This window comes from Melanotaenia boesemani, chromosome 10 (genome assembly GCF_017639745.1).
Source record: "Melanotaenia boesemani isolate fMelBoe1 chromosome 10, fMelBoe1.pri, whole genome shotgun sequence".
Taxonomy (NCBI): domain Eukaryota; kingdom Metazoa; phylum Chordata; class Actinopteri; order Atheriniformes; family Melanotaeniidae; genus Melanotaenia; species Melanotaenia boesemani.
In genome coordinates this window covers 1,902,060-1,917,734 of record NC_055691.1, presented here as the reverse complement: position 1 = coordinate 1,917,734, position 15,675 = coordinate 1,902,060, and the positions used below count along the sequence as shown (strand labels likewise).

Here is a 15,675-nt window from a genome sequence, read left to right as displayed (position 1 = left end):
ACATACATGAAACAAACAATATTTTATTTATCCCTAAGAGACATTCCAATGTTTCAAAGTAGTTTTATTTATTTATTTATTGTTTTAAAATACGGAAACAGTTTCTGTTGTACGTTTTATTTCAACATTTTCTCTCTTGAAAGCCAAGACTTGAAAGAAAGATGTGAGAAAAGTCTTGGTCACAGTCATGTTTGTTATTTCTGATAAATTCTGATGTGTTGTTTTGGCTGGCCTTTATGCTGCTATATCTATTCTATATCTATTAATTATTTTACATCATTGTAGATTCATATCCTGACAACTGAGGATGTCCTGGAAACGTATATGTTTAAATGGGATTAAAGGTGTTTACATGTATTTATCATGCTGAGAAACCATGTTCTTCACCTGACATCACACACCTGGGTCTGATTTCAGATATTTCTGTGGGAATAAATGTGGGGGTGTTAATTTACACTTTACAGTATTTTCTCTTAAGTCTTCTTGTCAGTTTTATTGTTTAGTTATATTAATTAAATCTCCTAGTGTTGATGAAACGTATATCAAATATCAACATGTGTAAAAAATTAAACCGGCTTTCAGAGGGTGTCCCAACATTTCCACATGACTGTGTGTTCAGCGAACCTCGATAACGAACTAAGAGCTAACATGACCACTGTGGTAAGACCACTATCTTCGAGTGGAAGCTTTAGTTTGAGTTTTGTTGAGGTACCAAACACAGAGGAAGTTACAGAATTCGGTGTAGTTTCAAATGTTCTCTTTTCTTCCCCAGCAGTGCTGACTTTGGCCTTTCTGTCTTAATCACTGGTAAAAAATTCCCTTTGATCAGCCCGGTAACATGAAACCACACGAAAACAGCAACATGAAGTTATTACATCTGACGTTAATGTTATAACAACATAATCAACCAGTCTCATCATTCCATTAATCACTAAAAATGTTTCTTCTAAAAGGAGACTGGTCTAAAATCCTTGTTTTGCTTGTTAAATGATGAAACTTTCCACAGAACCATGAACAGATCTAGAAATGATCAGTATTCAGTCATCGTCCACTTCCTCAGGTCCACCTGCTTAACTGCTGTTAACACAAATATCTCATCAGCCAATCACATGGTAGCATCTCAATTTACTCATGTAGACACGGTCACGACGACTTCTTGAAGTTCGAACTGAGCATCAGAATGAAGAAGAAAGGGGATTTAAGTGACCTGATCTTTGATTTACTGGGATTTTCACACAACCATCTCTAGGGCTTACAGAGAATGGTGTGAAGAGAAAATATCCATGTCCATCCCTTTATGACCACAGTGGAGCATCTTCTGATGCTACTTCCAGCAGGATAATGCACCATGTCACAAAGCTCAGATCATCTCCACCTGCTTTCTAGAACATGACGATGAGTTCACTGGACTCCAACGGCCTCCACAGCCACCAGATCTCAGTCCAGTAGAGCAGCTTTGGGATGTGGTGGAACGGGAGATTCTCATCATGGATGCAGCCGACAAACCTGCAGCAGCTGTGTGATGCTGTCATGTTAATATGGAGAAAACCTCTGAGGAAGGTTTCTGACACCTGGTTCAATCTATGACCACAGGAATTAAAGCAGGGAAAAGGGGGTCCAACCTGGTACTAGTAGGTGGACCTGATAAAGTGGACAGTGTAAATGAATATTTATTGTTCCACATATGATCAACACATCAACCTACTACAAATTTTAAGGCTATTTAACTCCACCTGGTCATAGTTGGATCTCATTCACGAAAACAAAAAGCCGCAGAACCTCAGTTAAACTGAAGACTTCAACACAAGACAAGTAAATGTCCAACAAAGACAAAGGACACTCCCAGAAACCTTTTCAAGATTTATATGTACTGTGTGTGTGTATAAGAAGTGACAAACACCTCTTCAATACAAAACCTACTTGTCTTATTTTGTTGAAGTTATTTGCCTGAAACCGTGATTTTAACGGTATTGACTTTTCAACATTTAATTCTTCATACCTTAGTTAGTGTGTGGCACTGACTGATGTTCATGGCAGCTAGCATGACAGGTGGGACCAGACCGTTTGTGTCTGCTGTTGTTGAAGAGGCTAACATGACTCAGCCCATCAGAAATGAGAAGCTGAACATCTCCAGTGAAGCAGCTAGCTGATGGTAGCACCAAACACTCCTGCTTAGCTAGCACTAGCTCTGCTCGCTTTTAGTCTGTTAGCACAGCCTCTAAAAACGAAAACATGAAGCTCAACAAACAGAGCTGATGAAGATGGGTATTTACCTGGTATTGTAACGTCCCTCCGGTCATCCAGGCTTTGACATGGCGGAAACCTACAGAAGCCTGTGAGGAGACGCGATCATCCAGCTACAGAACCTGCTGACGACCTCGAACTCTAATTCAGGCTGAAAAAGGTCTGAAATAAGCTGTTCAAATTTTGTCAAGATTAACATTTGTGCAGTCCAATCCGAGGTTTACTGACAGTAAACACGCAATAGTAATCTAAGTAGACGTAGTTTGATCCTTCAGGGTGTTTCTGTATTTCGGATCAGGACTGCGTAACAGACGTGTTCCTGCTGCCCCCTGCTGGTCAGATGGGGGAAGTGCACCAAGCCCCACTGTCATGGAGGACCGAAAATGTCAAAATTATATATATGTATCTATCTATCTATCTATCTATCTATCTATCTATCTATCTATCTATATATATATATATATATATATATATATATATATATATATATATATATATATATATATATATATATATATATATTTATAATCTGATGTGCCAATAACTTATAAAAAAAAGTTGCTTCATTAAGAAACGTATAAAACATGGCATAAATTTTTTTTTGTAATTTTCAACTGTTTTAATTTAACTTTGTGTTAGTATTCCTGTTTATTTACTTCCACACTTATTTTAATTCAATATATTTATTCATTTGGTGTTCTCTTTTCCCTTCTTTATTGTAATGCCCGTTTTTTACTGTATTATTTTCCTTTTACATTTTTTAATCCCAAAATTATTTACCTTTGCGTTTAATTTTAATCTAGCATTTTATTTATTTATTGACACTTTTTTTTATTCACAGTCATATTTACATCCTTATTATTTCCAATTTTGCGTTGTATTCCTCTATTTATTTTTCAAAGCGTTTTTAATTTTCTGTCTCCATCTTTTTACATTTCTGTATGCATTTCTGCCTCATGGAAATGAGAGTGTTTGCATGATCTTGGGGCAGATCATGCAAACACTGAACAGGTCACAGGCTGTTATAGCAGGGAGAAATGTCCAGCTGATCCGGTCTGTCCGGTTCTGCTGAGTGTGGCTTCTGGAGGGAAATGAAGGTTATAAGCTGGTAGAACCCCAGCAAAAAAAAAAAAAAAAGAGGGAGGACAGTTGAGAAGGAGTCAGCAAGCGATGACATAACATGATGAACACTGGTTTAGATTGGGGGGGGGGGGGGGCACCAGCGGTTCTCAAACTTTTTTAGCCATGACCCCCAAGATACCGTACATTGGTGTTTGTGACACCAATACGAGGATTTGTGTGATGTAATACAATAGATTAATATTATTATACAAAAAATAAGGACTTCCCATTAAATGCCCACAGAGATTAATTGTGAGATGTTTTGAACGGGTCATTCTGCAGCACCTTCTAAATGTAAGGCTGGATATCTGTCAAAATAAATAAGGAGGATAAAGTGGTTTTTGGTGGTTCACTGCTATGCACCTACATGCTCTAAGTCAATTCATTTTGTGGCAATAATAAGAAATTCAGATTTATAAAATGGCTCATGAACTAACTGTTCATGAATGGTTTAATTATGACAACCCTGGTAAAAACCTAAATTTATTCAAATTTATTTGGTAAATGATGTAGGCTATATAGTTTTACATATTTTTTACAATTATCTGGTGACACCCTGAAATTATCTCGCAAAAATGACAACAAAGTTCCTGTAGCAGATATTTATCAAAAATAAGTTGTCTTTTCAAAAGGTCTTCTAACATTTGTGACTAAATGAGTTTTATTTAGCTGGGCTGAGGAAAAACGGCTCTCTGGATTATAAAGGTTGCAGACCTCTGTCCTAAGTGGTATTTCAGCAGGACCTGAAGCCTCATTCTTTAACTGTGTGTGGAAAAGTTTCTAAATTCTTGCATAGGATTGTAACTTAGAATGTGTGAAAGTACAAAAAAAATCCAGATTTATTAAACGTGCGTATATGCACACCGGTATGTACTCTCTGTTGACCTGTTCTAAATAATTATGCTCATTCATGGTCAGGCTCATTTGCATTCAGAAACGCCTCCAACTGACCAGCAATGGTGGCAGCAATCCTTTTAAGAATGCATGAATGGACTTTTTTTTTCTCTCCAAAATCATAACAAAGAAGGAGAGGAAGAAGAATTTCTCTGACACGGAAACTGAGGTACTGTAGAGAAAGTAAAAAGAACCAGAAAATACTGTTTGGAACACGTAATGCAGGTGCGACCACAGAAAAAATGAGGCTTGGGAGAAGGTAACAGCTGCAGTTAACTATGTTAGATCAGAGGAATGAGCTGTCTCAGAAAAAAAATAAAAAAAATGGTTTGACATCAAAGTCAAAGTCTGCTCCTGCAGGGTCCTTGGGTTGGCCATGGGGGTCATTAGCCATGGCTTCAGTGGATATCACCTATAGAAAGATGCTATAATAAACCACATGAAGCCCAGAAATGAAATTTGAAATGTTGTGATACTCACCAATCAGCCAGCCATCCTCAACAGCTCCTGCTTGGAGGCGCACACTCACAATAAATGGAAAAATGTTCTGCAGAATAAATGAGCTGTGCATTCAGGGAAACAACATTTAACAGAGACATATGTGGATCACAGATTAGTTGGACATTCATTGTCGTTGGTCGCCTCCCGTGTGTCTTGCCCATTAGAATTCGGGCGGCCTGGGTGAGTGTACGACTCCTGTCCTGATTTTTTGAGTAATTTTATTCACTTAACTAAACTGAACTAAATGACTCAGTTACTCAATTAAGCAACTCGCAACAGGGCACTGTGGTGCGTCTTGTCACGTTTTGTGAAAAAAACTATTTTTATTCACTTAATCAAACTGTATAAAGCAATAGGGCTGGGTTAAGAAATTTGATTTGTCGATTTGAATTTATTCAAATAAAATAAATCCAATATCTTTTCATAAAACTTGGAGATTCAGAGCTCCAGACTGCGACCAAGTGGTCGCGTTTTGCAACTAAAATGTGAAACAGTTTGAGTGAATTTTTTATCTTCTCTACAACGGCGACCAATACGTCTGCCGGTCTTTTTCTTGTAGTAGTTAAAACTGAATTTATTTTGACGCTAACAAACTTCTGCTCACGTCTTCAGCCCAGTAGATCACAGTGAAGCTGCTGGTTTGTCCTCAAACTAACTTCAATACGAGAAAAGGAGACGAACACCAACGAAGAAGACGACAGCCAATGGGTGTGTGAGCGGAGACAAACGAGCACTGTGATTGGCTGATGTGTGGAAAGAGGCGGGTCTTGTGGGAATTTATTATTCCTTAGTGTTGCCAACTTAGCGACTTTGTGGTTATATTTAACGAGTTTTCAGACCCTCTAGCGACTTTATAAAAGAAAGCGACAAATCTAGCGAGTTTTTCTGGTATTACTGGAGACTTTTGGAGACGGAGGTGAATGAAGGGAGTTTATCTTCCCAACGAGGAGCGGTGCTGTGCAGACCCTCTCATACGAGGCTTGGTCTTCTCGCAGCAGCAGCAGCTGCATTCAGACGACGTTCACCTCTGTTTCATGACCAGGCTGGAAATGAAACGTAAAAGCTGCTGCTGGAGGATCCTGCTGGTTTACCGTCACAGTAACGTCTGTTAATGAAGAGTGTGGACAAAAGTTAAGTGTTGTGACTTGTTCCAGACTCCTAAAAAAAAAAAAGAACTAAAAAATAAAGAAAATATTGACTGAACTATTATTTTTTTATGTATTTTATTTATTTATTTATTGCTGTTCTAAACATTGTTAGGTTGTCTTTTTATCATTTTTGCCTTTCATCCCTCTTTATGGCAGCATCCATAACAACTACATGTACCAGGCTGATGATGCTAATTAGCAACTTCTAGAACAGCCAATAGCTGCTGTTCTTACTGAGGAGTGGGAACAGTGGCTGGAGGAGCATCAGTCCCTGAAGCTGTTTATTACCAGGAACTACATGGACCAGTCGTTCCATGTCCTGTGGGGGAGGACGGGGACAAAGTTGTCGTTCTGCTTCGACTACAAAGTGAAAATCACACCATTAAATATGTCTACTTGTTTTGTATTATTGTGGTCAGTAAGATGTTTTTTATGTTATGTAAAACATGTAAATTGTAAACATTGTAATTTCTGAATTTATTGTTCAAGTATTTATCACTAATACGGTGAAAATGAGAGGAAATGTGAATTTTTGCTATGCAAGGTGATTTCAGTGTGCACCCTTCCTAAAAGTTAGGGGTCACCGTGCTCCACTTAAAAACAAATTAGTCTGAAGCCCTGAGCTTGATTTTTTTTATTTGTCCTCATTTCCGGTAACGTGACCCTACCTTGCTTTATAGAACTGTGTATTGTCACAAATTTCCTGAATGTAATCCAAACTGGTGGTTGAAAACACCATCCTGACATCATCTCGGCAAGAGAAGCTGCGACACAGGAAACCCGTTGTGTGTATATATGAAAGATCTGGCTGAGCCTCAGTAAGTCACGCAAGAGTAGCGTCACGTTACCGGAAATGAGGACACAAAAGAATCAATCTCTGAATCGATTTATGAATCAATATTGGATTTGTTTCATTTGAATTGATTCAAATAGAAAAATCGATTTTTTTTTAGACCCCGCGTACAGGAAAGGGTCGGTCAGTCGGCCCTGGTACTTCATAATGAGAGCTGTATTGATTATTCAAATAAAATAACCACCAAATAGTTTAATTTATTTATTTTTCCAGTATATTTGCCAAGTGAAGGAAACTTGTATGATGACAGAATTAAAAGAAGGCTCAGATATGCTCTACCAGCTTTACCAGAACAGTCAGCCTGTTAGTTGTGTATGACTGCAGCTGGAACAGCCTCTCAGTTACTCCATCCTCACCAAACAGTAGATTGTGTGATTTCTGCCACGGTTCTACCGGCTCAAAACCGTCATTTCCCTCTTGAAGCCACATTCGATAGAGGCAGACTGTCATGTCTCAGGGGGTTGGACTCAGAAACTGGGATAGGTATAAGATATTTATTGTACAAAGTGAATATTATGATTGTGCACTCCGGTCTCTCTCCGATCAGAGGTCTGTGGAAACACGAGACAGATGTTAGGAAACAGGCAGCAGATGAGGATATTGAGAGGGTTTGAGGTTTCACATACCAGCGGAGGTAAATCCAAAGTGTGGCAGAGTGTAGGATCCAGAGACTGGAGAGAGGCTGTCGGGAGGGAGACCGCTGGGGTTTGGCAGGAAGACTGCTGAACAAAGGAGATGTTAGTGGAGGAGTACAGATTGCAGGCGGGGGCACCACATGAGGGTGACCGCAGAGGAAAGATCCGTGGGCTCTCGTTGGGGGGCGGAAAGGTTAAGTCCGTGATCCAGAATCGAATCCTGTTATACAAAGCCAGAGGTCAAAGAGCCAGGTGATCCAAAAACAAACACAGCAGAGTACCAGACAGGAGGCAGGCAGAGACAGAATCCAGGTCCAAAATACAAGGTCGACGACAGGCAGGATAATACAGGCTGGATACGTGCAGGGAAGAACCAAGACGATCTGGCACCGAAGGAATGTCACAGACCAGTAGCCTATCAATTTGCTTATTAAGCCATTTTTATATTTCAGTATTTATTTTTCATTTTGGCAGTTTCACCACCATCACAGTAGGTCAGTGCAGATACATTTGTTCTTACTTTATTAGCTATTTATACACAAAAAGTTTTATTTAATATTAAGTGAAATGTAATAACAATGTAATTGAATATATGTTTAATATATAACTAATGATTATCATAAAAATTGAGGTCAGTCAGTAAATGATTGACAATTAAGTAATAATTTATAATATTTAGTAATTATGAACAAATAGTTTCATGACAAGAAATGTGAGCTTAACTTGAACAGTTTGTAGGAGATGAAGAAAATCAACTCTTAGTAGATAAAAATCTCTCCATGAATATAAGGCAAATAGGTATGCAGTGTAACCAGTCAGCCCGAGCACCGAAGGCGGTGCGAAGGGCTGCTGTATCTGCCGTTTTTTCCTTCTTCTCAAAAATGAACAGAAGGGGCTGAAAAGTGTTAAAAGCACATGAGAAATCCAAAAAGAGAATTCTCAACGCACAGCCTCCTTCGTCCAGGTAGGAGAGAGTCGGATGGAGAAGATACAGGACCGCATCCTCCACCCGCACCATCTCCCTATAGGCAAACTGAAGAGGATCCTGTGCAAGTTGTGTCATGTCATGTCTTCAGCCTTAATAACCTCTCCAAGGTTTTCATTATGTGAGGTTAAGGCGAGTGGTCAGAAGTCATTAGGACTTTTAGGATGCCTAATCTTGGAACCGGGATGATACATGATGTTTTCCAGAGGGAGGGGACTATACTCAGTCTTAGGCTCAGATTAAAAAGATGTTGGGGTGGAACCGCACGCTTGTTTACATAAGCTTTTAACAGTCTGGGACACACCTTGTCAGGGCCAGCTGCTTTTCTGATGTTAAGTCTCTTCAGTTTTCTTCTCAAAAAGATGTTTAATTCCTCTGCCCTCTCATTGCTCCCCCAATAACTCCCAGTGATTGTTTTCATTCCCTCCATTCTTCCTTGATGTTATTTCCAGTCAAACTCCGTTCCACCTTCTCCTTATACGTCTTTCTTGCTGATTTTAGACAGTCCCTGAGCTCTGTTTGGACTCTAACTCCTCGTTTCCACTTGTAAAAGCCATCTTCTTCCTATTTAAGACCTTTTTCATCTCTCTTGTTAACCAGGGCTTATTATTGGCATAGCAGCTTACTGTCTTAACCGGTGCGACAGTGTCCATACAAAACAGCATGTAGTCTGCTTCAGATGTCCTAACTGGTCAGGCTGAGGTGCCAGTTGATCCTGTGGATGAGGAAAATCTCCCTTTAATGCAGGACACCTCTGGAAGAATGGCAGAGAGCGGGCGTGCTGGGGGAGGGAGGTGGCCGGCTGATGGGGTGGTGCAGTAGGCCGGAGCGAGAGGTGCTGCTTTAATTTTTTTTTTTTAAGTTTCTGTACAGCTCAGTATTTTATTTTAATTCTAAGAAAAAAATAGTATAAAAATATTTTGATTATTTTCTTGTCTTTAATGTTTTTTTTCTTCTTCTTTCTAAGCAGGTTTCCCTGGCTTTGAGCTATGGAGGATTCCTGGTTCCAAGTCTTCCTTCCTGGTTCTGATGGGAACTTTTCCTTCCTGGTTCTGGTTCTGACGGAGGTTAAATTAGATTTACCTAACGATGTTCAGTTTCTCTTCCAGGACCAACTTATTCATTAATAACGTGTTGTGTATATCTTGTACTCTTATCTTCAGCTGGGCTTGTTGCTACATGGAGCAGCTACACTAGTTTTCATTGTTCCTGTAATAATGACGAGATCTCTATATCTAACTACACAACAGAGTATAAAATCTCGATCTTAAGCCACTAGAGCATCAAACTGATTAGAAGCTTGTAGAAAGTCAACCGTACTCATTTTTAAAACGTTTTTGGAATAAGACACATTTTTAAACTTTATTCTACAAATTCTTGTTCAGGCCAACAGGAAGGAAAAAAAACCTCTCGTCTCACCACATCAGAAGTTCTGTTCCAGCTGAAAAACCTCGATTTACTGTGTACACCTGAAGACGTTTCCTCTCAGAAATGTGTTTACTTCTAAAATATAATCGGATTTGAGTTGTAATTAGAGGTATGATTATACTTTTCTTCTTTCCCCATTAAAACTTGTCATCCACATTGTTTTTAGAATTATCCCACACAAAATAATTCAAATTGGCCCCGGTGTCAGATGGACTGAGGAGTGGACTTTGACTTGGTCAATCCAACCCAGTCAGTGTTTCTTCATCAGGATGATGAAGGTCATTGTCCTGCTGGAAGGTGAACCTCCATCCCAGTGTCTAATTAAAATGGTATTCCTCCAAAACTCCCCAGTATGTCCATCCATCATTCCCTCAGCCTCGACCAGTTTCCCTGCCTATGGAAGCATCTCCACATCATGATGCTGCCACCACCATGCCTCACTGTTGAGTTTGTTCAGGTTTAGTCTCCTCTGACCAGAAGCTCTTCTTCCAGATGTTTGGGGAGTCTCCTTCATATCTTGTATCATTTTTCTGTGCACATCCATTAATTCCAGCTGTGTGGAATGTCCAGCTGATAGATCTTCTTGGTCTTCATGTTGTTTCAGACTCTGGACTCTTTCAGATCAGGTGGAGATAAACTAAGGTCATGTGACTCTCTGACTGCACACAGATGCTGCTGTTTTAACTGATGATGTAAATTCTGAAGGTAAGTGAAGACATCAGAGCTTTAGGGGCTTCATAGTAAACAGAATGAAAACAAAAGCATCCATCATTTATATATATATATATATATAAATAAATAAATATAACTGTCTTTTGCTTCAGTTCAAATCTCCTAGGTCCATTACATCTGGTCATTAGATCAATTTTCCACAAACTGATGTGTATCCAGTCATCACTGGAAATGGTCTGAGAGAATTAATTTTTACATGTGAAAAGAGGCATAATAAACATTTGTGAAGGAAAAGCATAAATCCAGCAGCCTAAACTGAAACGTAAGACAATAAAAAGACTTACATAAACTTAACATAGAACTTAAGTTTTATTGGATTTACAGAAACATGAAGAAAATTATGACAGAACCAGTAAATAAAAGCCTATTCACATTAAGGCATGAAAAAGGTTTAAACAGAACATTTTTTCTCAACGTATCAGGTGATTATTAAACAATTTCACCCTTTTCTAAACTTAAAAAAAAACTATTATACTTAACTGTTGGGTATTCCTCAGTAAACCAGGGTTCCTGGTTACTGGTAGAAAACAGTATAAATCGTGTAGGCCAGCTTTATGCGGCATCTAGCTGATGTGTAGTTTATCTTTCGCATGAACAGAATTCTTTGCCACAGATATGTCAACATGAACAAATTTCTGCTTCATGAATGCTCCCTCCACATCAGCAACTGATTTGAAAGAAAAAAAATAAACAGAAATGTGTTTTAATAACCCTTAAACACCACGTGTATCTTTTTTGATTCAGTTTCTGAAACCCATTTTCATTACTGTATGGTAAAACTTTGCTTCAAACCCTGTCATATACAATCTGATACTGGTCTTCTGACCCCTGATGGACAGCTTTGGTACTACAAAAATACTGACATCACGGTAATAAATGGTACATATATGTAATCAAATTTTTTTAAACATGTTTTACATTTATGTAAAGGGCCAAATAAAGAAGTTTTCTGTCCATTCTGTCTTAGTTCAGGTGTTAAAGGGTTAAAATAACAAAACCACTTCAGTGCTTTGGAGGTGGGCTGGTGAGCTGTTGAAGGTCTACCAAAGTCTCCTGGAAATGACTGTTAGAAATGGCAGGTAAAGAAATGGATGAACAGCTGGTGATGTCACTTCCTCTCCATCATGACAGTATAAGCGGAGTGGTTGTCAACCAGGTGATTGCAGACCAGTGTGTGTGGTGAACATGTTACCAAACTTTGTGTTTCTGGTTGTTCAGATCATGAAACTGGTGGAGCTTCCTTCAGGGTTCCTCATGAAGGCATAAAAATGGCAATGCAGAACACAGACTGGACAGATCACCAGTCCATCACAGAAGCAACCACTCACACTCATCCTATGGAGAATTAAACACTAGTTAACCCAACATGGGTGTTTTACATCGTAGGAAGGTCGAGGACCCAGAGAGAACCCAGACATCAGGGATCACCAGCTCCAGCCCTCCAGATCTACCATCCTGCAGGTTTTAGTGTCTCCCTGATTCGAATGAAGAGGTTCTCCAACAACTTGTCAACTTCTGCACCTGCCTGTTAATAAGCCACTGATTTACGTCAGGTGTGCCACAGCAGGTAAACACTTAAACCTGCAGGATGGAAGATCTCGAGGACCGGAGCTGGTGACCCGTGTTAAATGTTTCACTCGCCTGATTCATTGTACCGAACTTGACAACAAGCTGTTGGAGCCATTAAATCTGAATTGGGTATGTTGGAGCAAGAAAATGTCTAAAACTTGTAGGACCATGGCCCTGGAGGACAAGAAGTGGACATCCCTGATTTAGAAACACCAGTTAAACCAACGTGGATGTTGTGGACTGTAGGAGAAAGCTGGAAAACCCAGACAGAATCCATAGATATGCAGGGAGACCATGGAAACTCCAGACAGGAGGAACCAGCAGAGGTTCAAACCAGGAAGCTTCCTTGCTGTGAGGTAACAGTGCTGTCCAGCATCTCCACTGAGGCGGAAAAGACTCTTATTTATTCACCTAATAAGTACAACAAAGTCCTTCACTGTCTAGAAAACAGTTTCTGAGCAACATGTCTAACTGAAATGAGTTAATACTAAATCTCTCCTATAATTCAGAATGTGAATAATTTCTAACTTAATAATTTTATTTTATTTATTATTTAACTACAACTTAAACATATTTTCTGTGAATGGCTAAAATGTTGAGATGTTTCTGGACCTCAATGTAAACACAAACTCTTTAAAGACGTGAACTTCAGCCTGTGGTGTGAAGCATGGAGCAGTTTTCTTCTCGTTTGTTGTCTATTGCAGGAAACAGGAAGAACTTGTCCTCAGCTGACAGCACTTTTATTTTAGGCTCCTAGTTCTGAAACTCTCACTCCAGAAACTATTTTCTAGAGTCAGCTTTACAGGAAGCTTTGTTGCTATCAGAAAAAACAAACGCAAACATTTTCACACTGAACAAGGTGATCAGAAATGCAGAAATACTATTTTAGGCCCAGAAAGGATCTATGTAATCTGAAAGGACCAGACTGGTTCTAGTTACCAGTTACAAAAACCTAGGAGAGCCATCAGAATATGGAGCTCAGTTATCTGGAAATATGAACAACTAAAAATGTTTTACTGCTGGAAATAAAAAGAAAAAATAGTTCAGTAAACATGTTCATCTATAATAGGTTAGCTGATTGTTTGCAATCCACAAAACAAAGAAGAAATTGTTAAATTCTCTTTAAACTGGCTGGACAACCTCCACCCTGACATTCCTGTGACCTCCTGTAACCAAATTCAGTAACACAGTCTGAGTGTTCACCAACACCTCCAGAGATGAGAAGATATGTGTGAACCGCTGTACAAAGAGCCCACATCACAACCCAGACTAGTTAAGTCCTGGTCCCAGACACTCCAAACCTTCATCCTCATCACCTCCTTCCTTCCATCTCAGCCACTCTCAGCAGTGAAGGGTTAGGGGTGAAGGAAATAACAAGAGACAAGAGGAGACAAAGTTGGACCAAAAGAGACGTTCTCGCTCTTCATTTTAACTCAAATTTGATGCCAAGTTTTACTATTTCTGTTTATCATGCAGAAATTTCCCCTCATTCTGTTGAACTCCTTTAATTGAAGATAGAAGGAAAGCAATCACAGATATGACCAAACAGCTGAACAGTCTGGCTTTTTAAAAGACACCGAAAAACAAAAAAAAAACATCTGTGATTAATGGCTGGATTTTTCCCAAAACTTGTATAGAGGAAAAATCATAGAACCAGTCACAGCAAAACAAAATAAATAATAAAAAAGAGACTCATCTGGCTGTAAATAAGTGATTCTTAAAGAGCTGAACAGATGTCACTGACTGGCTGTAAACATAATGATGGTTGGAGGTGGAAAGTATCAGAAAACATCTTTCAGAAGGCAATTCTACAAAAAAACTTGATGATTGTTTCCAGTCAGCTAAATATGGAAAACAAGCAAAACTGAAAGGTTTTGAAATGCAAAGAAACAGGACGTCATGAATGCATCGGGACAAGAAATTCAATCAGAACCAGAACTGGACTGAAAGTCCAAACCTCAGAAAAAAGGTACTAGATAGAGCAGCAACAAAGAAATCATCTTTATGATTTCATGTTTTTAACGTTTTCCTTGATTTGATCTGGAGACTAAAGTTAAATTAACATTCACTGCACTGCTGGGTAGCGTAAACAGCTGATTTGAATCAAGTGTGTTGGAGCAATAAACATCTAAAACCTGTCAGACTGCAGTCCCACAGGACCCACAGACCAGGGATGGATGGATGGATGAACAGATGGATGGGTGAATAGATAGATGGATGGATGAATGGATAGTTGGATAAATGGATGGATGAATAGATGGACGGATGGATGGATGGATGGATGGATAGTTGGATGATGGATGGATAAATGGATGGATGGATGTATGGATTAACAGATGGATGGATGGATGGATGAACAGATGGAAGGATGTACAGATGGATGGATGGACGGATGAAGAGATGGATGGATGGATGGAAGGATAAACAGATGAATAGATGGATGAACAGATGGATGGATAAACAGATGAATAGATGGATGAACAGATGGATGGATGGATGGATGAACAGATGGAAGGATGGATGGATGGATGGATGAGCAGATGGATGGTTGGATGGATAGTTGGATGGATGGATGGATAGATGGATGGATGTATGAACGGATGGATGAAAGGATGGATGGATGGATGGATGGATGGATGGATGGATGGATGAACAGCTGGATGAACGGATGTCACTGACTGGCTGTAAACATAATGAATGGATGATGGATGGATGGATGAACAGATGGATAGATGGATGCATGAACAGATGGATGGTTGGATGGATAGTTGGATGGATGAACAGATGGATGGATGGATGGATGGATGAACAGATGAATAGATGGATAGATGGATGCATGAACAGATGGATGGTTGGATGAATAGTTGGATGGATGGATGGATGAACAGATGAATAGATGGATGAACAGATGGATGGATGGATGGATGAACAGATGAATAGATGGATGAACAGATGGATGGATGGATGGATGAACAGATGGATGGATGAGCAGATGGAAGGATGGATGGATGGTTGGATGGATGGTTGGATGGATGAACAGATGGATGCATGAACGGATGGATGGTTGGATGGATGAACAGATGGATGCATGAACGGATGGATGGTTGGATGGATGAACAGATGGATGGATGGATAGATGGATGAACAGATGGATGGATGGATGAACAGATGGAAGGATGTACAGATGGATGAACAGATGAATAGATGGATGAACAGATGGATGGATGGATGGATAAACAGATGAATAGATGGATGGATGGATGGATGAACAGATGGAAGGATAAATGGATGAACAGATGCATAGATGGATGCATGAACAGATGGATGGTTGGATAGATAGTTGGATGGATGGATGGATGAACAGATGGATGGATGGATGGATGAACAGATGAATAGATGGATGAACAGATGGATGGATGGATGGATGAACAGATGGAAGGATGGATGGATGGATGAATGGATGAACGGATGGATGCATGAACGGATGGATGGTTGGATGGATGAACCGATGGATGGATGAACAGATGGATGGATGGATGGATGAACAGATGGATGGATGGATGG

At 39.5% G+C, this 15,675-nt stretch overlaps 1 protein-coding gene and 1 long non-coding RNA gene across 2 annotated transcripts in view; both read right to left on the bottom strand.

The window, feature by feature from the left end:
* ankrd27 (ankyrin repeat domain 27 (VPS9 domain)) overlaps positions 1-2,259 on the bottom strand; it is a 48,175-nt gene extending 45,916 nt beyond the window's left edge. The window contains 1 exon segment of the mRNA XM_041997208.1: positions 2,000-2,259. Coding sequence (XP_041853142.1) covers positions 2,000-2,095 — 96 coding nt within the window. The 5' untranslated portion in view covers positions 2,096-2,259.
* Positions 2,260-11,188: 8,929 nt separating this feature from the next.
* LOC121647886 lies at positions 11,189-12,123 on the bottom strand. Its single transcript, XR_006011899.1, has 2 exons — positions 12,091-12,123; positions 11,189-11,550 (listed from the first exon to the last, which is right to left on the bottom strand). It is a non-coding gene; the product is annotated as an uncharacterized LOC121647886 (long non-coding RNA).
* Between the last annotated feature and the right edge of the window lie 3,552 nt (positions 12,124-15,675).